At 33.6% G+C, this 25,964-nt stretch overlaps 1 protein-coding gene across 8 annotated transcripts in view; it reads right to left on the reverse strand.

Annotated features, from left to right (window-relative positions):
• CCSER1 (coiled-coil serine rich protein 1) overlaps window positions 1-25,964 on the reverse strand; it is a 1,438,304-nt gene that overhangs the window by 954,543 nt on the left and 457,797 nt on the right. For all 8 annotated transcript variants that reach the window (XM_050790436.1, XM_050790437.1, XM_050790435.1 and 5 more), the window contains exon 6: window positions 1,866-2,073. In XM_050790436.1, the coding sequence (XP_050646393.1) occupies window positions 1,866-2,073 (208 nt within the window). The remainder of the gene's footprint in view (window positions 1-1,865; window positions 2,074-25,964) is intronic.

The raw sequence follows: 25,964 nt of genomic DNA on the forward strand, positions 1-25,964 counted from the left end.
AACAGGCTTGCCAAAAATACAAGGCCTTAATTTGCAGTGTTTGCCAATTTCTGAGGCATAAATACTCCCACATGGCTGATTTCAAGCTACCAAAATGACATAAATGAATCTACATGTTGGAAATCTGTACAGTAGGAATTATATAGTACTTCCACCATGTGATTCTAAAAGATGTAAATCATCTCACAAGTGTAGATAATAGTAAAATAAATAGAAAATATGTTTTGAATACTGATTACCCTTTTTAAAAGTAATTGATTTAATTATAAGTTCATATAATTTATTTGATGCCTTTGCTTAACTGCCAGCTCACATAATTTCTGAAATTCTAAGGGTAATCAGGTATAAGCATACCACTCCAGCACAACACATTATAGGATCCAGAAAATGCAGAAACAAAGGTTGCCCTAGTGATACAACCTGTATGGGACACAGAGAAGATATCTTCCAATTTTTTGTTTACGATATGGTTTGACTGTGTCCCCACCCAAGTCTCAGCTTTAATCATAATAATCCTCATGTGTTAAGGTGGGGGGCCATGTGGAGCTAATTGAATCGTGGGGGTGGTTCCCCAAATACAGTTCTCATGGTAGTGAATAAGTCTCATGAGATCTGATGGTTTTATAAATAAGAGTTTCCGGGCACAAGCTCTGTTGCCTGCCGCCATGTAAAATGTGACTTTGTTCCTTCATCGCCTTCCACTGTGATTGTGAGGCCTCCCCAGCCATGTGGAACTGTAAGTCAACTAAATGTCTTTCCTTTATAAACTACATAGCCTCAGGTATGTCTTTATTAGCAGTGTAAGAACAGACTAATACAGTTTATAACAGCTGATGAGAGCACACTGGAAGCCCCAATAGTCTATGGCATTCATTTATCTTATATTGCCTTCTTTCTTCCTGATTCAATTCTAGCCTCCAGTGGTAACTGCTAGCATTATTATGAAAGTGTTCAAAAAGCAAATGGTAGCAATCATTATAACATAGAGACTATCAATTCTAAATAATAATATTTTTCTCAATTCTTTATTAATATCTCCAATCAATAAAGGTAAATCTACTTAAAGATAATGGGATGTAATACAAAGACACAAATTTCAGGCTGTTGCCCTGAAATTACACTTACTTGAGGAAAATAATTTAAACTTATTAACTCTCACTTCACATGTCACGATTCAATAATAATCGTGTGTATACGTTTTATAGAAATCCTTCAAATAAAACAAATGTTGTAATTATAAAAATCAAACCAAAGCAAACTTGAATCCTAAAGAATGGCTGATTTCTGGGCACAAGCGTAAAAGAATCCCATGATGCATTTTCCTGACTAGCTCACTCTTTCACTAACTAGGCCCAGATTGTGTGGAGGGTAGCTGCATTCCTTAGGCAAAATCATTCCAACCTTCAGATTGAATTTTACTGTAATTCAACTTTACTGAATTCTGATTATTATTGGAACAAAAACGACTAAGTAAACTACTTTTATGGTATCATAAAAACAAAGCCCCAGTATCATTGATGTGAAATACATTTAATAGATCTCTCAATAGCTTTATAATAGCATGTAACCATAACTTTATAGCTGACATCCATTTCTCCTTAACTGACAAAGGGGGGATGTTTGGGATTAGTTTATTATTTTTTAAGTATTTCGTAAGCTCTTAAAATTTTAAGGCTAAAGAGTACCTTATAAAACAGAACTTCAAAACATTCATTTGACATATGAGACTAGCTAAGGTCCAAGAGGAAACCCCACCCCTGCACAATGCCATGCAGTTAATAACTGACAGAGCAGGGTCTCACCACGTCTTCTGACTTCATTGTCTACCAGCACTGAAGGACATTAATCTTAGAGCAAACCATTACCTCTTGAAGAACTCTCTTCATCTTTAATAATAACGTCTTGACTGCTGTGCAGTCCTGTAACATCAGTCTGAATGGCAAAGAATCTATGCCTCCGTTTTCTTCCACACCTTGTAGGGGCCAATCCGCAGATGGACTGTTGGGCATTCGGCTGATGTGGGAACACCTGGCTTCTTGATCAACGTCCTTTGTTAATTTCAGGGAAAGATTTCTAATAAGAAAAAAAAAAAAAAAAAAGAACAAAATTACAGTGCAGCATGCTTACAGCAGTATTTCCCAAGTTGTTGATCAGTGGTTCTAGTATCCTAGAAAGTATTTCTTGTGTCCTCATTTCATGATATTATTATTATCATTATTTTGAGACGGAGTCTCGCTCTGTCGCCCAGTCTGGAGTGCAGTGATGCAATCTCGGCTCACTACAAGCTCCGCCTCCCGTGTTCACGCCATTCTCCTGCCTCAGCCTCCCGAGTAGCTGGGACTATATGCGCCCGCCACCATGCCTGGCTAATTTTTTGTACTTTTAGTAGAGACGGGGTTTCACCGTGTTAGCCAGGATGGCCTTGATCTCCTCATCTCATGATCCGCCTGCCTTGGCCTCTCAAAGTGCTGGGATTACAGACATGAACCACTGCTCCCAGCCTCACGACATTAGTTTTTAAAAATTTTCAGACATTCCAGTAGAAATTATGCAATGGGTCAAATACATATTTAGTGTTAAGATTCAATGAAAATTGCAGTTTTAGGATATAATCATTCCATTAAAAAATTCTTTCCATTTTTAACATCAAGAGACCTATCCAATAATGATAATTAATATTGTAACATACTTTTTAGGGCTTGTGTTTAATTTCAATTATATATATATATGTATATATATGTATACATACACATTTCTGAATTATGTTATTTTCTTATATATTTTATATCATATAATTTTCTAAATTATATGACAAGATACCTTAGCAACGTAAATAGAGAAAAAAACAAACAGATGCTCTGGCACTTGCCACCAAGGTCAGGCAATAATACAGATAAGAAAATATATTTTTAATTAATTTTATTCATGTGTGATTATTCACAAACAGAATAACTGAATTTGTAAATTACTAGATAATTAGTAAACACATTTTTGAATAATATTCAATTGTTTACTTATCTTCACAGGTATGTTCAGTGGTTCAATTGTCCTTTGAAGGGATAAGATAATAATTATTACCTCCATTTTATATTTATAATGAAATAATGAATAAAAAATTATGGCTAACATTTTTTGAGGGTTGACTACTGTCCAAGTACTGTGCTAACCACTCCATGTGTGTTAATTCATTCAAACCTTGAATAACTTCAAGAGGTAAATATAAAGCACAGATAAGTAACTTTTCTTGTTGTTAAAGAGTTAGTAAGAAGTGGATGTAAAATGAACTAACCTAGGATTTTTCCCCCTACTAACTACATAATGTGCATACATATAATAATAGCTAATATTTATATAGTTCTTATTGAACCTCAGGCAGTCACGTAATGACCTAATAGGTTTTAAATCATGTAATTCTCACAACAATTCTTTTAGGTACTATTATAATCTCCATTTCCCAATGGGGTGATTTGAGTCAAGAGAGGTTAAGTAACTTGCTGATAATTACACAGCTAACAAGGGATATTGCTGAGGTTTGAATGCTGGTAATGCACACTTAGCTCTAAACCACTACAGTGTTGCATTTTGTGTGGAAAACAAGCATGCAATTGAACAAAATAGTATACTTACAGTTATACTAAGAAACATTAACATTTTCACTTTAAAGTGTATATTTAATCTGATACAATTGATCCAATTTAATTATATTATGTCCAACTTGCAATGAACTATACAGTCATTCTTATAGGCTTCTATTTAGTGTTAATGCTTTCTAGGGCTATTTTCTCTAAGACCAATAAGAATAAAATCAAATATAAACATTAGAAGTCACAGTAGGTATATATTAAATTAGAGTAGTACTTTAGTTTTAATCGAATTTTTGAAGATGTATCATTTTTAAGTTGTGAACTTGTCTGATATTTGGCATATATTAGGCTGACTCAGCAAATTGTTGTATATGTATAATTGAAATTGAATAGATAAATGCAATAATGAGTGAATAAATAAAACACAATTTGTTGTAATCATCTACACACACAACTCTCATACAGAAAAATGTTTCTGTATTGTGAATTTTTATGAATTGTGGGGCTCCTGTCCATGGCTCTAAATTTCCTGCCACAATTACAATAAAATTTAAATTATATTTCTATAATTCCTGTTAGTTAGCTTGCTGGCTCTTTAAAATTATTTGGTCAGTCATGGATCTAAACATCCATGCGGACTGACACAACTTTCAGGAATCATGTTAGTGTGAAGTTCTAACATTGTATTTCAGGAAATTTACTGAGGCTCTGGAGATTATAATTTAATATTTACAAATTTAAATATCTTTGCCATTTTCAAATAGCTAAGATGAACCATGTACAGAAATGCATTATGAAGATAAAATTAGTCATTTTTTCATACTTCAATAATTTGAATATATTTTTAATCCCAAAAGGAAAAAGATGATGGCACTTTTTCCAAAATTATTGAAAACATCCACATTGTGTCCAGAAGAGCAGCGATGGCTGAAGTTGCAGAGATTAATAGAATTCTGTCACTGACTTTAAGAGGTTCACCACAATTATTAACTTTTTAGTAGTTCATACCAAAAAAAAAAACCTAATATTCTTTCACATATGAGAAACAAATCAATTTATCTCAAAACATTTTATCTCTACATGAAAAAATAGATCTGCTACAAGGCTATGGTAATCAAAATCATTCTTAATTAGGTTGAAATCGTCAGTGAAATATCTGTTAAATGGGGTTGTCACTCAGCTGCAAAGGCCGGCACAGCCATCCTGTTTTATGTTGATTGCCATTGTCTTTCTGATTGGTTGGTACTTATGGTTTATGGTTGTTCAATATATTGAATATTAATATTTTGATCAATAGATATTATTGGGCAGAAAAATACCCAAGTATCTCTGGGTAAATTCACCTAAAATTATCCTTGTGGTTGACAAGAAAATGAAGAAAAATCTCTAATACAAAGCCATATTTTCCTCTAGTACAGAAAACATACAATAAGGCTGGTGAGGGGAGAACAAGATTCAGGTGCTCTTCTGTTCTTGCATTTAGCAGGGTTCACTGGATAATACAATTCATGCACTTGGGGATATATAACTCTGTCTGCCAACTCTGAATTATTATAGTTTCAAGAAACTGAACAAATGTGCTTTATATCACCAAAGATAGTCCTTTAACTTGGCAAAAAAAAGAGTATGATACTGAAGCTGGATACAGTGGTTCATTAATCACCATAACTACTCCAAACAAAAAACAAAGACAATGTAATCTCCACTGAACACATTTATATACAGTTCATCCTCTCTGGGTCAACTTCATGAATCTTAAGTAAAATTGTTAACAATATTTACACATGCCTCATTGCTTATGAGTGCTAACCAAGTTTTCATAATTTAAGATTTAGTAACATTTAAAGTTTGAGACATACAGACTTTTCTAAGCCCATAAGTACCAAAATAACATAGGTTTTGGATGAGATTAATAGCAAATCTCATAAATGTTACATTAAGTGGATTCTTGAATGAGTAGAAGATTTGAGTCTTTCAACTGATACTTAACACATTTAAGTTAAACTACGATGGTGAACTGGCTTTACACTTTTCTCCCTGGGATCCTTTGTGTGAAAGGAATTTCTTACCAAACTAGTTCAAAAGTTGTGCCGTAATTCTCTTTTCAGTATGGCAGACAAGTTTAATGGGAAAACATATATCTTGACACACACTACAGGGGAACTGAAAGATTTCCCTTACCTGAGAGAGAAAGAGTATTTTTATGATTTTTTTTTCTCACTTAGCTATAACTAAGTAGTATCATTGGGTAGTTAGAATTTCCTCTTTCCCACCAGTGCTCTTCAAATCATTTGAAAGTTTCTTAATATAATGGCCCAAATGACTATCAAAATACAAGATCATGTCAGTTGCATAGCATTGATCCCATTATCTGTCATAGGAACTTTTCTTTATTTAGTGCAATGACATCTTTCATTATCGGGAATGTCTATAGCCAAAAAGCATCTCAATGGCTTACACTTTATAATGTAATTGTGATTTCTGAACCAAATTTCCAAAGAATAGAAAAGTAAGTAACCCCTATTTACCCAGCATAATAAATAAGCATATGCACACAACTGCCTTCCAAAGCTTCATTAAGTAAAGCTGCAGAAAATAATAATTTTTAAAAACCTTAACTTAGGAAACTTACTGTTGTTGCAACCTCATTTTAAAAAGGTTCAGGTTATTTATGGTGAGTTTAATCCTAGCTTGAATAATTCTAAGACCAGCACAATGACATAAATCTATATTAATGAACTGGCATTCCCAGAACCTAACAGAAACTATCTGTTTAAGGACCTACCTACAGAAAGGCTGTTGATTATGAATAACTTATATTTTTCATACTTCCTTTCCAAATATATTGTTTGAGAGTGTCATTTTAGGAAAAGACTTGCATCTCAAATTGTTCTGTAGCTGGATGTTTCATCATATTTCTAGAAGAGATGAAATCAGCAATTCCCTCTATAGTAAGTGTAGTGGTTATAAGAACTTAACACTACATTTAGATAAACATTTACATATAACAAGTTATTTCACCAGTACCAGTGATATGAGGAAAAGCAACATAGAATTCAAATATCTTAACATAGCCAACAAGGTTGTTTTATGGTCTAGAAACTCTCTCACAAGACCTCAGAGCCTCTTTGCTCTTTGAGTTCCAAACACATTGGCCTTCATTTAGGCCTTGAAATGTGCCAAGTTCCATCCTGCCTCAGGGCCTTTGCATATGTTGTTCTATCTTCATAAAAAAATATCCTTTACCCACCTTCAGATCTTCCCTTAAAAAACATCAGGTCGCCAGAGAAACCTCTGCAGCTAGTACCCCACTCTTAAAAAATACGCAGGTACCTCTTTTATATGGTAGGACTTCATTTTTAATGCTTATCACAGATGCATTTAAAAAAACTAATTTGAAGGGACCTCTAAGAACACATTGGACTGAGCTGATCTACACTCCACCTCATGTTCCAAATACGAATAAATGCTAAATAACTTATAACCATGTTTATTTTATAACATGTTACAGTACAAAAGGAAAAGCCAGATGAACTTCCAGGTGCCATATGAAAGAAAGCAAACCAGAAATAATTATACAAATTGCCACTGTGGTAGTGTCAGGGTATTGAACTTGCATGAAGTTTCTAAAAACAGAGACTGCAGCAATTTCTTATGCCTATGCAGATAAAGGATGATCTGCCACAGACAAAGGGGACTCATAGTGCTGATAGACATAAGAGTTCCAAAGTTTAAAAAGGCTCAAAAATTCACTTGATCTACTAGTAAATTAACTGCCTGCTAGAATAACTCTATTCTTTCTGTAAAGGAAGACAATAAAATACAGACTCTGATAAACATGTCATCCATTCGTGTGTGGCAAATATTCACATAAGCAGATATGCAAAGAAGCAGAAAAACAATTTACAGACAGACACTAACAATGAGATGACCCATAGATTGGAATTAGCTGACATGAATTTGAATCAGCATTATAAACATCTTCAAGGTCTATTAAACATGGTAATAACATAAAAAAATGGCAAGTCTCAGCAGAGAAAAGAACATTATAAAAATGAAAAACAAAAACAAAAACAAAAAACCAGAAACTCGAGAACCAATTGATAACATTTCTGAAAGGAAAAAATTATTATGGGCAGACATTGTTGGCTGCCTGCCCGCTCTTCATTTTATATCTCCTTCCTGCTTCTTTCAAAAACAAAACTTCTTAATTTGTTTAAATGCTGGTTCTCCTATGACTCAGAGAAATAAGAGAAAGACTGGGGTAGGAGGGCTTCAGGAAAATATTTCCTCCCTGGCAAAAAGAAAAAAAAAACACAGAATAATTATAGCTATTTTCCTTTGGGTGTTGTTTTGTCTTGATATATTGCCTGGAATGGTTGGTGTATCACACAAAAGAGAGGAGAGTCAGCTGTAAAAAAACAAAACTGGTGGCTGGGCAGGGTGGCTCACACCTGTAATCTCAGCACTTTGGGAGGCCAAGGTGGGCGGATCACTTGAGGTCAGACATTCAAGACCAGCTGGCCAACAAGGTGAAACCCCCTCTCTACTAAAAATAAAAATACAAAATTAGCCAGCAGTGTTGATGCACGACCGTAATCTCAGATACTCAGGAGGCTGAAGCAGGAGAATGGCTTGAACCCGGGAGGTGGAGGTTGCAGTGAGCCCAGATCACGCCACTGCACTCCTGCAACAGACTGAGTGAGACTCCGTTTAGAAAAGGGGAGGGGAGGGGAGCGGAGGGGAGGGGAGGGGAGAGGTCATTGTTTCTTGTAACTTACCAAGTTGGGGATTCCCTACCTCTAAATTTCTTGTTAGACAAGTTTTTGGGTTTTTTATTTTTACTGTTTAATAATCTTTCTGTTAGGTTTGTCTTTTACTTGAAGGTGAAGGCATTCTAACTGGTATAATGGCTAAAGGACATATTCCAGTAAGAAAGACGTTAAATCTAGAAGTAAGGGTGAAATATCATAATTAACTGTGTAACTATTTATTTCTGTATTTGAGACGAGGACAATTCAAGGAAGTAATAGGGACAGTACTTATATTTCTTGTTCATTAATGTATCCATAAAACCTTGCATAATTCTATGTAATAGTCAAATAAATAGAATAATCAAATTTAGTATAGAAAAAGCATAATAGTCCATCATGTAAAATATCTCCATTTAATATATAGGAAAGCTCAAGCCTAAATTAATTTTCTAACTGTCACATAGAGACTGTGAAATTCTGGTTTCCTGACTTTTAGTCCAGTATTCTTTTATCATATTGTGTCATCTCTTAATAGGGTGAAATTTTTAAATATACTTATATTTATCTATTCTATTTTCACTGAAGCTAGAAGAGTGAAATATTACTAAGTTACAGTCTTAGGGAATTAGATTAAATATTAAGGACTCCCACTATTCACTAAAATTAGTTTCCTTGTCCAAAATTTTATTACTTTTATTTTTACACCTATTTTGGTGCTTATTTTTTGCTGTGTCCAAAATTTTAGAGAAAGCAACCTATAGTGTAAAACTGATCATACAGACTCTGCAAGTTCTTGCTTAGTGTTAAAAAGAGAAGGGTTGACATGATTGTGTATGTTCAGTACCTTTTCTCCATGCCATTAATGTCATGAGTATTTTTCTCTCCCATTTTCTAGTTTCACACTCACATGTGATTTGAGATCCAGGTTAAAGACCATTTCACTTATGAAAAGAATCAGAATTAATGAATGTAGAGATGAAAATACAATCACGTTGAACAAATTATTGTTTAAAAATTCCATACACATAAAGATACACACCAAATTTGTTTATGCATACAGACATATTTTTTCACTTTCTAATTAATTATTTAATTGTAGGTATTGTATGCCTGTAATTATGCTATGATTGAAGTAATAATACATTTGGGTTTCTTTCCTAGAGCTCTAAAACTGACAGAAAGTTGAGAGCACAAAATCATCAAAGACATTTCATACAGATGGAAATAAATCAAACTCTTATTTACTGCCCCCTAATATTTGTAGAAGTTGCTCTTAACTTACAAAATATCACAGGCTGGTGGGTCTTCCTATGTCTAAGAGGTATCAAACAAATTTTTTTAATCTAAAATTATTTCTCTTTAGCCTTTCATGCAATTCATCATATAAACAACATAAATCATCTGCTATGTTGGAACACTTACATTTTCCACATTTTCCAAACTGCACATTTTTCTCCTGTGGGGATCAGGAAAATTTTCCCACCCTCTCATTCGCCACTATAGGGAAGAGTAATTTTATTTGGGAAATTTTAAATTACTGAAGAAGAGTAATGAGTTTAACAAAGTCTCATCTGAGGAATAATTATTTCACGATGATACTGAAGAGCTTTCAAAATTTGCTAGAAGTTCAGTTCCATTGTAGTTTTTAGTACATTTACTATCAAATACATTTATAAACATGAAAAACCTCTAAAAAGGGATATAATTTTTACTATATTAAATATTCTATTTAATATTTGGTTGAAACAGCATTTTATACATATAGACAATGAGTATTTATTTTATAGTTACCTATAATGTAGATCTTACAGTTACATGTTATTTTTGGCTTTTTAACTTATATATTATAATTCATTTGAAATATATTTAGTGGAAGAAATATATAAGATAATTAATTATTCACTTTATTTTTGCTTTTTGAAATATAGGCTTTTATTTTTTAAGTCACAAACTCCAGGTCTAAAGTGATTTATCTATTATAAACTTCTTATCAACAATAAAAGTTTTATACTTACAGTGTAACAGAATCAATAAGATGAGAATTATCATTTATAGAGAGAGAAATTATATTATGAAAATAAATTTGTTTTAAATGTCAATTGTCACCTACCTTCTTCCCTTCAATATCAGAATAATGAGCCGCAAAAATACCAGTGCCTTGCTTACTTCACATCCATATTATGTAAGAAATGTGATTAATCTTACAGGACCAAACTACTAAAATAAAATCCAATCTATTTCATTATCACATAAAATAGTTAGAACATAATGTTACTGTTTTAAGAGCTAATATGTAAAATTGTTGTAGCCACTTAAGGAATGCACAAAATGGGAGTTTAGATGTGATTTACGAAAAACATTATTAAAAATATTACTGTATGTATATTTGCTTCTGACAATTTGTTACAATATTCAACAAGTGGCAATCTAAGAGCTATAAGTGTTAGCCAAGAAATTATAGTCTAGAAAATAATGTTTCTAAAAGGAAAATTATTGTCTTGTAATTTGGCATAAAGGTAATGCCTAAAAGTATTGGCATAATCCATAGTGGCTAGGAAACTAAAGCTTCCAATACTTTTCAAAGGTAAAAGACTTGGCGCTTATGACTTTGAAATTACGACTTAGAGTAAATCTTTAGGGTGACAGAACTTTATCAATTTGAGAAAGATTAATAAAACCTACATTAATCTTCCCAATCAAATTTCATACATTCCATTCTCAAAGTAACAAAAGGACTTGTGATAGTTTGTATTCAATTTCAACTAGAAAAAAGATTTTCCATACTATGCCAAGTCAAGGATTCCAAAATGCCTTGACATACCCACTCACACCCACACACAAAAAAATCATCTAGATTACTTTCAAATATATGAATTCCAGAGCCCTACCTCCATCCCACTGTGTCATAACCTTGTTTTGCTCTGCAATGCATTTAGCTTTAGCAAAAGAAACAAAACATACATTGTCATAGAAGAATAGATTAGACTAATCTTCTCATGTTCGCTGGTCATAGCTTTTCCTAGTATATATGTGAGTTTATGATATAGTGCAAAATCTAGGTGGCTAATTTGTACACATCTTTTAAGATTGAACTAATGCACCCCCATCCCCACCAGGAAGTCTTCTCCAAACCTTACTACCTGCGGCTGCACTGGTTGTCTCTTCTTATTGCTCTGGTAACACCCTATGTACACCTCTGTACTGACCATATTACATATTGTACTGACCACATTACAATCTACATCCTTCACATAACTGCAGACTCTTTGAAGGTGAAAGATTCTCTTTTGGCATATTTGTATTTCCAAATGCCTAGCTCCCAGCAGTTTCTCAATAAGTATTAGTTGAGTGAATACAATATGTGGCAATTTCATATACATTAAACACATATGCTAAGAATTCTGCTGTATTAATCTTAAGTAACAGCATTTACACATCACAGTTTCCCAGGGAACACTTTTTAGACTTATCTTTGGAGTCTCACCAAAGGCAAAGCTATTCAAGTTAGTAAAAATATTCTGGGTCAATGAACTATAGGTAGATAAAGAAGATATTATCGATTAGTAGAATAAAACAATGAAAATGACAAAATCATACTTACAATGATAATAATAAAGAAAACAAGGATAGCATGTGAATATAGATATCCAGCAGTTTCAGAAGGAGGAATTCTAGAGAAATGTTCATGACCTCTGAATTTAAATCCAGCCCCTCCTGAGAAATGAGATTCTTATTTCAGGGAGAACATTTTTGTAAAACAAAATTGTAGTGGAGGTTCAATTGTTTGATAAGAGTTTTTTAATTTAATATAGAAAACATTGTGTCACTTCCTACTTATTTTGAAGGGCTTTCCTACTAAATAAAAAGCATTTAATTAGGCTCTAGGCAATAAGGTGTCACAAAGCCCTTGCCTTACCAATTGACTTGCTCAATTATAATATTAATAATACACAATAAACTATAAATCAGTCTAGCAAGTCTAGAGATATGTTTTAGTTTGAATTACAAAACTATAGTCTAGGCTATTGATGGCTACTTCAATCTGCAGCCACAGGATATAGTAAATAGAACATAACTAGCCCCACAAACCAAATCCTATAATAGATAGTTCTCATGTGATAAAAATAACAGGTGTGGCTTTGGAAACTAAATAATAAAAATTTTTAACAACACATTAATCATCAAATACATTTTTAAAATATTTTTAAATTATTCAGAGCTCGTTGTATAAAATTGGCAGAGTAACAACTTGAAAAATCCTGATTAAGAATCCTGCTGTGCTGAATCCAGTATTTCTTAAATCCATTTGAACACTCATTCACTAATTTATTCTTTCAACACAAATTTATTGAGATGTGCAATTTATTAATGTCCTAAGAAACTATATTTGTAAAATATTATCAAAAATAGTTTCCTAGGAAGATGTTTGGAGAGCATATTATAAAACTACAAAAGTACCTTTTTTGGTATTATATTTTGAAACTCAATGGTAAATATTATTATAATAAACAAGATAGAAAAATCACACTGTCAACAACATGTAGAACTAACAAAAATGTAGTTATTTTGTACAAACAAAACAAAAGCGTAGTTAGAACTAATAAAAGTGTAGCTATTTTGTAAATAATGAGAAAGTTAACTGTAAATGGACAAGAAAGACAAAGGGTATCTATACTCTCTCCCTTTGAAATAGCATGTCTATCCTTTCTTTGAAATAGAGAAATTACTGGGCTTCAGTATAATAACTGGCAAGGTTATCCATGTAAATGAAAAGCATATAATATGGTTTATACATAATTATATATAATAGAACTGTCAAAGTATGAGCATCTGTTGCAAGGAACAAACAAAAAATCCTTGAAGTTAGTAAGAAAATCTCAGGCTAGACCTTGGAAAGGGTAACATGAAGACAGAATGTCATCATTGAACTAATTTAAATGATTCAGTTTAAAATAGCTGAATTACTTTCCATTACTCATCAGTATAGCACCAACATAGACAAATACTACAATCATTTGTGTAAACATGTTACATGGCTATAAATCGTAAGGTTAGATAAGTTAGAAGCTGCAAAATGTTTTAGGTTTCTGTTGATGAATCTTTTCCTAACTCCTTTCTCAAAGACACGGACACTAAGACGGTTGGTTGGACTCTATCTTTGTGCTCCAATATATTTTTCTTTGACTGTTATCTCAGTTTCTTTCTTTCTATGCTGAAGTGTACTTGACATTTAAAACCAGATAACAGTGGTTGCTGGTGGCATAGGATGGTTTTTCTTTTACACAAGCAGCAGAAACACAGATTGGTATCAACATTCAATTGTCTTTGAAACGGAGATGAGGATAAAAACTCAGCCCTCTTCTTAATACAACCAGAGAAGAGGTGAGAGAATAAAAGCTCCATTTTGCTCTTTCCTCTTCAGAGATAACTGTCCATTTAGAAAGGATAACAGAAAAAATAAATAATTCCTCCCCAAAAAATAAAGTTCCATTCCTAAGACACACCTTCACCAAATAATAGTATTATGTTGTTTTATATGTATTGTTTCATACATATGAAACATATGTTTGAAAAGAATAATTTTTTCTTTATGTGTAATAATTATATTTTAAATTATGTCACCTTCAGAGATATTTTAATAATCAATTCTGATATTCATATTTTCCTAGGTGTAGAGACTGAACAGGATACAAACAGCAAAACAGAACTTTAAACCCAGACTCTGGCTCCAGAGTGTGAGTCCTAACATTTCCACTCCCTTCAGAGACAGCCGCTTGGCAATATCCTCAATAAGCTTCTTAAGCCAAACTCTAAAAGCCATGAATACATACTGATTAGAGGATATAAGCTAATTTCACCTCAGAGTAATTCCTATAAGCTCTTTTTATTTCTATTTAATCTAAAACATTTTTTTCTCTCTCTCTCCTTTATTTATTTATTTATTTATTTATTTATTTATTTATTTATTTTTTGGTGATGGAGCTGCACTCTGTGGCCCAGGCTGGAGTGCAGTGGCCTGATCTCAGCTCACTGCAACCTCCGCCTCCCAAGTTCAAACAATTCTCCTGACTTAGTCTCCCAAGTATCTGGGATTAGAGGCATGTACCACCACACTCAACTAATTTTTTATATTTTTGGTAGAGACGGAGTTTCACTATGTTGGCCAGGCTGGTCTTGAACTCCTGACATCAAGTGATCCTCCTGCCTCAGCCTTTTAAATTGCTAGGATTACAGGTGTGAGCCACCACACCCAGTCTAAAACATTTTTTCTCTTATTCTTCAACAGTTTGTTAGAAGAGTGTAACATACTGGAAAATTTAACCAAAAACTACTTTATTAAAAAAGTTTCCTAGAATCATTGAAATTAATAATTTGGTATACAGGCATATCTCAGAGATGTCATGGGTTCGGTTCCATGCCACTGCAATAAAGCAAATATTTCAATAAAGGAAGTCACACAATTTTTTTGCTTTCTTAGCACATATAACAGTTTGTGTATACTATACTATATTCTATTAAGCGTGCAATAGCATTATGTCTAAAAAACAAAGTACACGCCTTAATTTAGAAATACTTTATTGCTAAAAAATGCTAACAATCACCTGAGCCTTCAATGAGTCCTAACCTTTTTTGCTAATGAGAGGTCTTACCTCCATATTTATGACTGCTGACTGATCAGGGTGGTGGCTGCTGAAGGGTGGAATGGCTGTGGCAATTTATTAAAATAGGATGACAATGAAGTTTGCTGCATCTAGTCACTCCCTTTCACAAAAGATTTCTCTGTAGCATGCAATTCTATTTGGTAGCATTTTACCCAGAGTTGAACTTCTTTCAAACTTCATATCAATCCTCTCAACACCTGCCCCAGCTTTATCCACTAAGTTTAGGTAATATTCTAAATTCTTTGCTGTAATTTCAACAATGTTTGCAGCATATTCACCAAGAGTAGAATCCATCTCAAAAAGACTCTTTCTGTGCTCATCTATAAGAAGCAACTCCTCATCTGTTCAAGTTCTGTTATAGGATTACAGCAATTCAGTTACATATTGAGGGTCTATTTCTAATCCTAGTTCTCTTGGTGTTTCCACCGCATCTGCAGTTACTTCCTACACTGGTCTTTGTAGTTTTGAACCCCTTGAAGTCATCCATGAGGACTGGATCAACTTCTTCCAAATGTATGTTGATGTTGATATTTTGTTCAACTACAAGTGTTCTTAATGGTATCTAGAATGGTTCTTTCCGGAAGATTGTTAATGTATTTTGCCCAGATCAAACAGAAGAGTCACTATGGCAACTCTAGGATTACAAAATGCATTTCTTAAATATGAAGACTTGAACGTCAAAATTCCTCCATGATCCATGAGCTACAGAATGGATGTTCTGTTAGGTGTCATGAAAACAGTTTTAATTTCCTCGTACCTCTCCATTAGAATGCTTGGCTGACCAGGTGCATTGTCAATGAGCAGTAATATTTTTAAAGAATTTTTTTTTTTTTTCTGAGCAGTAGGTTTCAACACTGGGCTTAAAATATTCAGTGATCCATGTTGTAATCAGATGTGTTTTCATCCCTGCTTCATTGCTTCATTAGTTGAGCACAGATGTAATTCTTAAGGGCCCTACAATTTTCAGAATGGGAAATAAAACTTGGCTTCAACTGAAAGTCACGAGCTGCTTTAGTCCCTATCAAGAGAGTCAGCCTGTCCTTGGACACTTTGAAGTCAAGCATTGACTTCTCTCTAGCTATGAAAGTCCCAGATGGCATCTTTTGTCTGTTTTGTCTACCTTGAAAATCTGTTTGCCAGTGTAGCCACCTTCATCAATGGTCTCAGTCAGATTTTCTGGATAACTTTCTGTAGCTTCTATATAGTGCTTGCTGCTTTACCTTACACTTTTATTTTATGGAGATAGCTTTTTTCCTTAAATCTGATGAACCAACCCCTGCTAGCTTCCAACTTTTCTTCAGCAGCTTCTTCACCTCTCTCAGCCTTCACAAAATCAAAGAGAGTTAGGGCTTTTCTCTGGATTAGGCTTTGGCATAAGGGACTGTAATGAATTATTTGATTTATCCAGACCACTAAAACTTTCTCCATTATCAGCAACAAGGCTGTTTTATTTTCTTATAATTCCCATGCTCACTGAAGTAGTACTTGTAATATGTTTCAAGAACTATTCCTTTGCATCCACAACATGGCTGTTTGGCAAAAGATGCCTAGCTTTTGACTTATCTCAGCTTTTAACACGCTTTGCTCACTAAGCTTAATCATTTATAGCTTTTCACATAAATTTAGAGAAATGTAACTCTTCACTTGAACATCTGCAGGGCACTGCAGAATTGATCTAATTTCAATATTGTTGTGTCTTAGGGAATAGGGAGGCCTGAGGAGAGGGAGAGATACAGGGGAATCGCCAGTCAGAACACACACATTTATCCATTGAGTTTGCTGTTCTATATGGGCACAGTCCGTGGCACCTCAAAATAATTACAAGAGTAACATCAAAGATTGCTGATCATAGATCACCATAGCTAATATAATAATGAAAAAGTTTAAACTCTTGTGTGAATACCAAATTGTGGCACAGAGACACAGTGAGCACAGGTTGTTGGAAAACTAGCACCCATGGACTTGCTTGACACAGGGTTACCAAAAACCTTCAATTTGTAAAAAAATGCAGTATGTAGGAAGCACTGTGTAAAGCAAGGTGCAATAAAATGAGTCGTACCAGTATTTAAACCTAAGTATCTGTGATCCAATGGAGATGTTGCAAAAGCACTGTTAAATAAACTATTCATGTTCTTACAGCCAACTTCTTAGAAGCTGGTCATAGAAGTGTAAGAAAGGATTTTTATTCTTTTTATTTCCATGTGAACATCTGTTTGTTTCTTCCTGCACAGGAAGAAATTATGCCCTTTGTTAACAGTTCCTTTATGTTCCTTTTAGAGACTCCTTACTCTTCTCCATGATTGCATGCAGTCTTGCTGAACAGGATCCCATGCTCTCTTCCCCTGTGGCTATGGCTGTCATAGATAGTGATTCTTCTGATGAATTTAGGCAAAGTAAATTGAAAATCTTCTGGAAAGAAATCACCATTCTAAATCCCTAGATTATGGTTCCCAGAAGTGTCTCTTTAGTAGCAACAAAGGACAAAGACAGAAAACCATAGTAGCTGATTTATACTATTGAAGAGCTTATCCATTAATTCCTGCCACCTATGGTCAGATTCATAGACTTGTGAAATGCCCAGCTCTTAAAAGGATACTACATTTGGTATTATGCTCTTCTGTCACCATCTTGAAATTTTCATTGATTTCTGAACAAGGAGTATTACATTTTCATTTTGCACTGGACCCTTCCATTATGAGGCTGGCCTTGCTTCTATCTCAGTTCTCTAAGATTCGCATCTTTTGCCTGACTTGAGTACTGTTTGGCTTTTCATTTCTGTGTGCCTCTTCATACCCTTCCAATAACCAGGTTTTTTTTTCTTTTTCTCATGAAGTGAGCAAAAGTAGGTTTCTGGGACTTGTATCAAAGAATTGTATGTTATACTTTTGGGCACACCTAAGACTAAAGTGTAAAATGTAGTACAAGGTTCTTCCAGTGCCCTCGTACACTTGGGTGTATTGCTGTTATGCCCCTTTGTGATCTCCGAGTTTGCTTTAGAGTATTACTGTTCCCTGGATACTCAGAATTCATTACTGGGTTGCAGCAATTCATTTAATTCTAAGTAAGAGGCCAGTCACTTTTTGTAACTTCTCTGTCAAAACACACCAATGTTATGCCCTGGCCCTCACCACTCTGACCCCTCTTAGGTAATTAACCCAGCTAATATGCTGCTGCCTGATAAGAGACTGGTATAACATTTTATTTTAACAGAGTACTTATTATCCAAAAGGAATAACTCCACACACAAACATTAAGGGGATTATGTCTGCAAAAGACAGCCTTTTTGCAGTATTTGGTTTCTCAAATACTACTATATAGGGGGCCATATATTCTGTCTACAAGTTTCTCTTGCATTTGGAAGCAAAAATACATAAGCTATTCTAAGACTGACCTTTTTTATTATTATTATACTTTAAGTTCTAGGGTACATGTGCACAACATAGAAAGCTGAAACTGGATCCTTTCCTTACTCCTTATACGAAAATTAATTCAAGATGGATTAGAGACTTAAATGTTAGACCTAAAACCATAAAAACTCTAGAAGAAAACCTAGGTAATACCATTCAGGACATAGGCATGGGCAAGGACTTCATGTCTAAAACACCAAAAGCAATGGCAACAAAAGCCACGATTGACAAATGGGATCTAATTAAACTAAAGAGCTTCTGCACAGCAAAAGAAACTACCATCAGAGTGAACAGGCAACCTACAGAATGGGAGAACATTTTTGCAATCTACTTATCTGATCAAAGGGCTAATATCCAGAACCTATAAAGAACTCAAACAAATTTACAAGAAAAAAACAACCCCATCAAAAAGTGGGCAAAGGATATGAACAGACACTTCTCGAAAGAAGACATTCATACAGTCAACAGACACATGAAAAAATGCTCATCATCATTCGCCATCAGAGAAATGCAAATCAAAACCACAATGAGATACCATCTCACACCAGTTCACCAGTTAGAATGGCAATCATTAAAATATCAGGAAACAACAGGTGCTGGAGAGGATGTGGAGAAATAGGAACACTTTTACACTGTTGGTGGGATTGTAAACTAGTTCAACCATTGTGGAAAACGGTGTGACGATTCCTCAAGACTGACCTTTTTACACCAGGGAGAATAAAGTGACTCGGAGGTAAACAATAGAAAATTATAAGAATTTTGTTTCAATGTGGAATTTCTCTGCTTTAAAAATGGAGTTGCATATGTCCTAAATCTAATAAGTTTATCTTATACTAAGTTTCTTTTCATTGGTAGCTCCAACACATTAATGTTTACTCATTTTCTGTCTTTGTTCATGAGGAAGGCTAAAACTGATGGCTGCTTTCTGTGATTATCTTGTCTTTTAAGTGATGGACTACACCCTCTTCTCCAAATACCCTGTCCTACTGAATTATGAACAAGAAATTTAGGTTATGCATTCCACCATTAAAAATTAATAATGATATTTTTAGTACTCCACCAATGTTCCCAATAGTTTCTCTCTAAAAGTTTTCTATAAAATAAAATTTTACCTTCAGATAAACAAAAATTCATGTGAATCTAGTTGTTTTTTTAATATTCTTTTAAGTTTTAAAGTATTTTATTTGTAAATAAACTCAGCAGTTTTAAATTGCATTTTACTGAACAAGCAATTAAAATATTTGTTATTGGCATGTCTATAGCTATCATTTAAAAGAAAATCAAACAGAAAATAAGGTAAATAAGAAATATATTAAGAAAGACTGTAAAAAGTCAGGAAAAAATTGAGTATTTGATATCCGTGAGAAAGTTTCTATAATAAATGTACTAATTACATTTAAGAGGCCAAGTATATCTCCCTCTAAGATATTAAGGACTCTTTTTCATGCCATGTGAGTGGTTTTATTTTGAGGATAACAGAAATAAGCTGTATATATAATTTTAAATATATATGATATATAAAGACCATTTCTACATATATTAAGTATTATTTTAAATATATATTATATATAAATAATTATATATTATATCTTGTTCATCCATATATGTATTTAGTGAAATAACAGGAAATAATAATTTTCCTCATATGAAATGGTATTATAGAAATATCCTTAAGGGATTTGGTTTATTAATGAATACACACAAAAATGAAATATACCAATCATACAAGAACTGAACTTACATTTTAGAAAAAAAAAATGTGTTTCGGTTTTAAAATATCTGGTAGCCTAGACATTAGTAAATGGATATCTTCTACTCCTGGGATCGTTTTGTTCTCTCAATGCAACCAACTGAGATTTGAATAAATCCAACTGATCTTATAAGGATGTCAAGGCATCAAAGGACAAAAGCACTGTGACTTCAACCTCTGGTTCACATACTAAAAAGATCTACTGAATTTACAAGTTAGCAGTCATATATCACAAGAAAGAGAGTAGAATAAAATGTTTGCAACCAAATAGCCCAATCATTAAATAAAGGCAACAGAGCTTCATTTTTTTTCCAGTAATTTTTTCATTTGACAGCTTTTTTTCATTTGCTTGTTAAGAATATGAACTGGGCCGGGTGCGGTGGCTCACACTGTAATTCCAGCAATTTGAGAGGCTGAGGCAGGTGGATCACCTGAGGTCAGGAGTTCGAGACCAGCCTGGCTAACATGGTGAAACTCTTATCTCTACAAAAAAAAAAAAAAAAAGGAAAAGAAAAGAAAAAGAAAATTATCCAGGCATGGTGGTGGATGCCTGTAAACCCAGCTACTCAGGAGGCTGAGGCAGGAGAATCACTTGAACATGAAGGGGGAGGTTGCAGTGAGCCAAGATCACGCCATTGCACTCCAGCCTGGGCAACAAGAGCAAAACTTGGTCTCAAAAAAAAAAAAAATCAACTTATGGCATTCTTCTGAGATTCAAATTTTTCTTATCTAATTAATGTAATGAGATAACGGTCGATCTGCCTTCTCTACATACCCTCTAGCTCTATTCAATGCATATTAATACATTTGATAATATTTGCCTTCATTATTATGTGTGTAGTTTTTTACATAAAAATGTGATGTTCATCATAATATTAACAGATGAAGTTTATAGTTGTATTGCTTAATTATTGATTTGACTTCTATGTATTCTCATAGTTTTAACAGCAAATCATTCAAGTGGTACACTAAGTAGCCTAAAATTTTTCTTTTCTATCAACTGAAGAAGATCAATGGCCTGTCAGATGTCAGCCTTAGAAAGCAAAAAGAGCTAAAATATTTATATTTTATGTATCTATTTATATGTATCTATTTATACATGTTTGAATATGTTTAAGCAATCACCATGAAGTAGTAGTTGACAGTTTCTCACAAATACTCTTCTCACATGTTTAAGACAAGAAGATTGGGCATGACTTGAGAAGGGCAGTAGAATTTTTGATTCAGGCAGAATGGCAGATTCCTTGCGATCTTTTGTAATTACAGTTTACTGAAATCACATTTTATATTTTATTATTATTATTATTATTATTATTATCATCATTTGAGATGGAGTCTCGCTCTGTCACCCAAGCTGGAGTGCAGTGGCGCGATCTCAGCTCACTGCAAGCTCTGCCTCCCAGGTTCATGCCATTCTCCTGCCTCAGCCTCCAGAGTAGCTGGGACTGCAGGCGCCCACCACCATGCGTGGCTAATTTTTTGTATTTTTAACGGAGACGGGGTTTCACCATGTTAGCCAGGATGGTCTCGATCTCCTCACCTAGTGATCCTCCCGCGTTGGCCTCCCAAAGTGCTGGGAGTACAGGCGTGAGCCACCATGCCTGGCCTCACATTTTAAAACTGATATTCTACCTGAATAAATAGCACTTTTTCTTTTTCTTCTGCAATCCAAATTACAGTAATCAATATGAATTCTATGTCACTCAAGTAAGGAGTAAAATAATTTAAAACATGAGTTGAGTATTTTAAGGTCAATGACTCCAATACGCCACTGATGACTAAAGTACACATCCAACTGGGTTGCATTTATCTAAATTCAGTAGCCGAATCTACTTTTACTCATAAATGTTTTCTGAGTGTCCATCCATATGAAACATCTCTATGATAGCTAGATTTAGAGACAGGTATCTATTGCCTAATGCATATCTCAATTGGGCAACATTTGTATGCTATAAGGCATCAGATACCACATACTGATACAATGCTCTATAGTTTTCCTTCTAAAATAGTTGTGTCATGTACTCCCACTGAAGTTTAAGGTTGGGATAATGTCTTTTGATTGAATATTTTATGTATTCTTTCAGAACGAGTTTTCTTCTTTCTATCAAAAGGAAAACTATGTAGACTTTTTTTGTGTATTATTGATATACTAGTACTGGTATAGTCTTTTTCTGACAGGCCAGAAAATTTCACACCATATTTAAATATTAATACAACTGACATATGATTCCTTTTAACCTGTCCTAATTATATGAGTTAACTCATAAAACAAATATATAAACCAATCAGTGTCAACTACAGTAAAGAGAAAAGTGAAACAATTTAACTCTTATTAAGCCTGCAGAAAATGACATAATCATACTGTGTCTGATTTCTATTCTCAACATTTTTACTATCTAGTAAGGGATGCAATCAAAACAAATGTCCAAGTATAAATATATAAAAATATGAATAAAATTAATCATATTTCTATTATGGTCAAGTACAGTAAACATACTAAAATACAGTTATAGATAACTATAGGAATCCAGGATTCTATCTTGGAGGCAGTAGTATTTGATGCAAAAATTGCATTTTAATGTGATGCTATCAGAACAAATGAGTTGAAATGTGGAGAGCCCATAGAGAGATAAAAAATGAACAAAATCATGGGGCGAAGGTATATGTATAGAGAAATAAGCCTAAAAAGCAAGCTATTTTCTTTATTATAAAACAGATTAAAAATTCTAAATGATAGACTACATAGAATGGCCACATTTGAAACCTTTCTACAGAAGCAGGACAATCAGGAATCAAATGAAATAAAATAAGTAGAAAAAAATTGGAAAGGCATAGTAAGAAGTGAGAGCATATTATTTTCTAGATCAGAATATTATACATATTAGGAGTTTAATGGAAACATAATATTTGTGTAACTTTACATTATGCATGAATCATTTTTTATGAATAGTATCTATTAGTTATGTACCTGTTAATGATAATGTATATATTTGTTACTATAGTAGGCAGAATTCTAAGAGGGCCTCTAAGATTCCACTCCCTAGTGTATATGCCTTGTATATTCTCCTCCCTTTGAGCTGTGGATGGAAGCTGTGAATTTAATGGGATATCATGTGCTTAGCTTGATAATTGGTTATCTTTGAGTTAATAACAATCTTTTAGAAATAACTTATTCTGACCCAGTACCCAGTCAGAGGGTCCTTTAGGAGAAGATAAAGCATCAGAAAGGTATGGTCCTTTTGAGCTTGAAGCTGAAGCCTCCATGAGTTCTGCAGACACAAGGAAATGAATTCTGTCAACGATCACATGAATTTGAGTGGCGAGCCTCAGATAACACCTTGGCCTGGCCAACACCACTACTTTAGCCTTGTGGGACCCTAACAGAGGACCCAACTAATCCCTGCTCAAACTCCTTATCCACTGAATGTGTAAATCTTAATCTAAATACCTTAAATTTCTTTGAATTAATCTAACCTTGTCCTTATTTCTTTCTGTTTATTAAGGTCCCTAAATAACATATAAGCTTTCAGAAACCAATGTAAAAATAAATATTTTTGTACAGTTTTAAAAGAACTTAGGAAATGTGAGGAGTCAACATTAAAAATGATTGTGGAGTGCACACAGGATATGCAGTACACACTTTTACTACAGTATGTTTATGTGTTACTTCTGCCTTAAAATTTAATAAGGGTTAAGTGGAGTCTTTCTTTCAAATTCAGGTTTTGAAATAAAATTTAGTTGAGAGGAAGGGAAAGGGCAAGTTGAATTTCAAGATCCACGTTTAAGAAGTTAGTTGTAAATATCCATTGCCCTCTGTATGGGTTGAATTGTGTCTCCCCAAAATTTATATGTTGAAGTCCTAGCTCCTAGAACTTCAGAATGTGACCTATTTGGGAAAAGAGTCATTGCAGATGTAATTAGTTAAGATAAGATCATCACAGAGAACGATGGGCCCCTATTCCAACATAACTGGTATTATAAAAAGGGAAAATTTGGACATACACAAAACACAGGGAGAACACCACGTGAAAATTAAGGCGGAAATCAGGGTGATGCTTCTATAAGCCAACAAAAGCGAAAGATTGTCAGAAAACCACCAGAACTAGGGGAGAGGCAGCCCTCAGAAGGAACGAGCTCTGTCAGTATCTTGATATGAGACTTCTAGCCTCTAAAACTGTGAGACAATAAATTTCTATTGGTTTAAGCCACCCAGTTTGTGATAATTTGGTATGGCAGCGTTAGCAAACTAATAAATGCTCCTTCCTTAAAGTTTTTTTTTTTGTTTTTTGTTTTTTGTTTTTTTTATATATTTAGTGTGTTCAGGAATGAGAACATCTTAACAGTCAGATAAGATTTATTCTATTAAATATTGACATATATATCAAAATATACACAAATGTCTAAGAATAGTCAACAGTTTTCACTGCCTTTCAAATACTGAGGTACTAACTAATGTATTATATTCTGATACTTTTGGCTAAAATGGAATACATTTTCAGAACATCAAAGTTATCCATACATAACTAAAACCATATGTAAAATATTTCTTCCCCACAAAATTGGAATTAATCTTACTGTGTTCTCCTCCATTAGCAATGATTATTATGATTTACTAGAATCCTTAATTTCATCAACAACGTATAAATAGGGAACTTATGAAAATATCTTCAGGCCAAAATGTATCTGTAATGTTATGTTTTTGAAAGATAACTATTTGGTGTGGAAATACAAAAGCCCAGGCTCAGTGTGAATGCCAACATTAATATTTATACATTATGGACCTAGTTTATCTGTATGAGTGTCACAGAAACCCTCACAGTTTGGGATGCCCCTGTACTATTTCAGAGTAGAACAGTATATATACCACTCATCATTATTATCTCTGAGAGACATAATAATTTCAGGAAGTAAGTTGTCAAAAATATAATTTTATCCACTTTTTCCTGAATATCCATGCCATTGGTTTGCTACGAAATGGTGTGTAGTATTTTAAAATAAAAGTGAAAATAAATTTTTCACAGTACATATTTAAAACTTAGGTGATCAAAATCAATGAAAAAGTGACATATGAACTCTATGCTACGTAAGTGTATGACTATACCATGTAACGACATTTTGGTCAATAATGGACCACATATACAACAATGGTCGCATCAGATTATAAAGGAGCTGCCTCGTGATGTCATAGCTATCATTAATGTCTTGGCACAATGCATTAACTTTTCTATGTCTAGGGATGTTTAGGCACACAAATATTTACCATTGTGTTACAACTGTGTTATAATGTAGCTGTGTAGTAGTTTATACCATCTAGGTTTGTGTAAGTACACTCTGTGTTTGCACAATGATGAAACAGCCTAATGACATATTTTTCAGACTGTATCTGCATCTTTAAGTGACACATGACTATATAATAACAACAACTAGAACTCTCCCCATGGCAAGGAAGAGATAACACCCCAACTTATTAATAACAGAGTCCAAGTGTATAAACTTATCTCTTCGGTGTTTAAAATTTTTAAATACATTCTACATTCATCCAAAATGATACTTTCTTTCAAAGAGAAACTTTTAAGCGAAATGAAATTATAACCAATTATTGGTATCTTTATATATTATAATAATGAAAAATATAGTACCTCTTTTTAAGACTTCTCAAGATCAAGAAAATTATGAAAAAAAGTATCAATATAATTTAACCATCAATTTGGCACAATATGTAATTTAATATGATATTCTAATAAACTTAAGCACTATAAAACTAGAAATATATTTCTAAGAATACATTGTTGAACTCAAATTAAATA

Source organism: Macaca thibetana, chromosome 5 (genome assembly GCF_024542745.1).
Source record: "Macaca thibetana thibetana isolate TM-01 chromosome 5, ASM2454274v1, whole genome shotgun sequence".
In the NCBI taxonomy this organism is placed as follows: Eukaryota; Metazoa; Chordata; class Mammalia; order Primates; family Cercopithecidae; genus Macaca; species Macaca thibetana.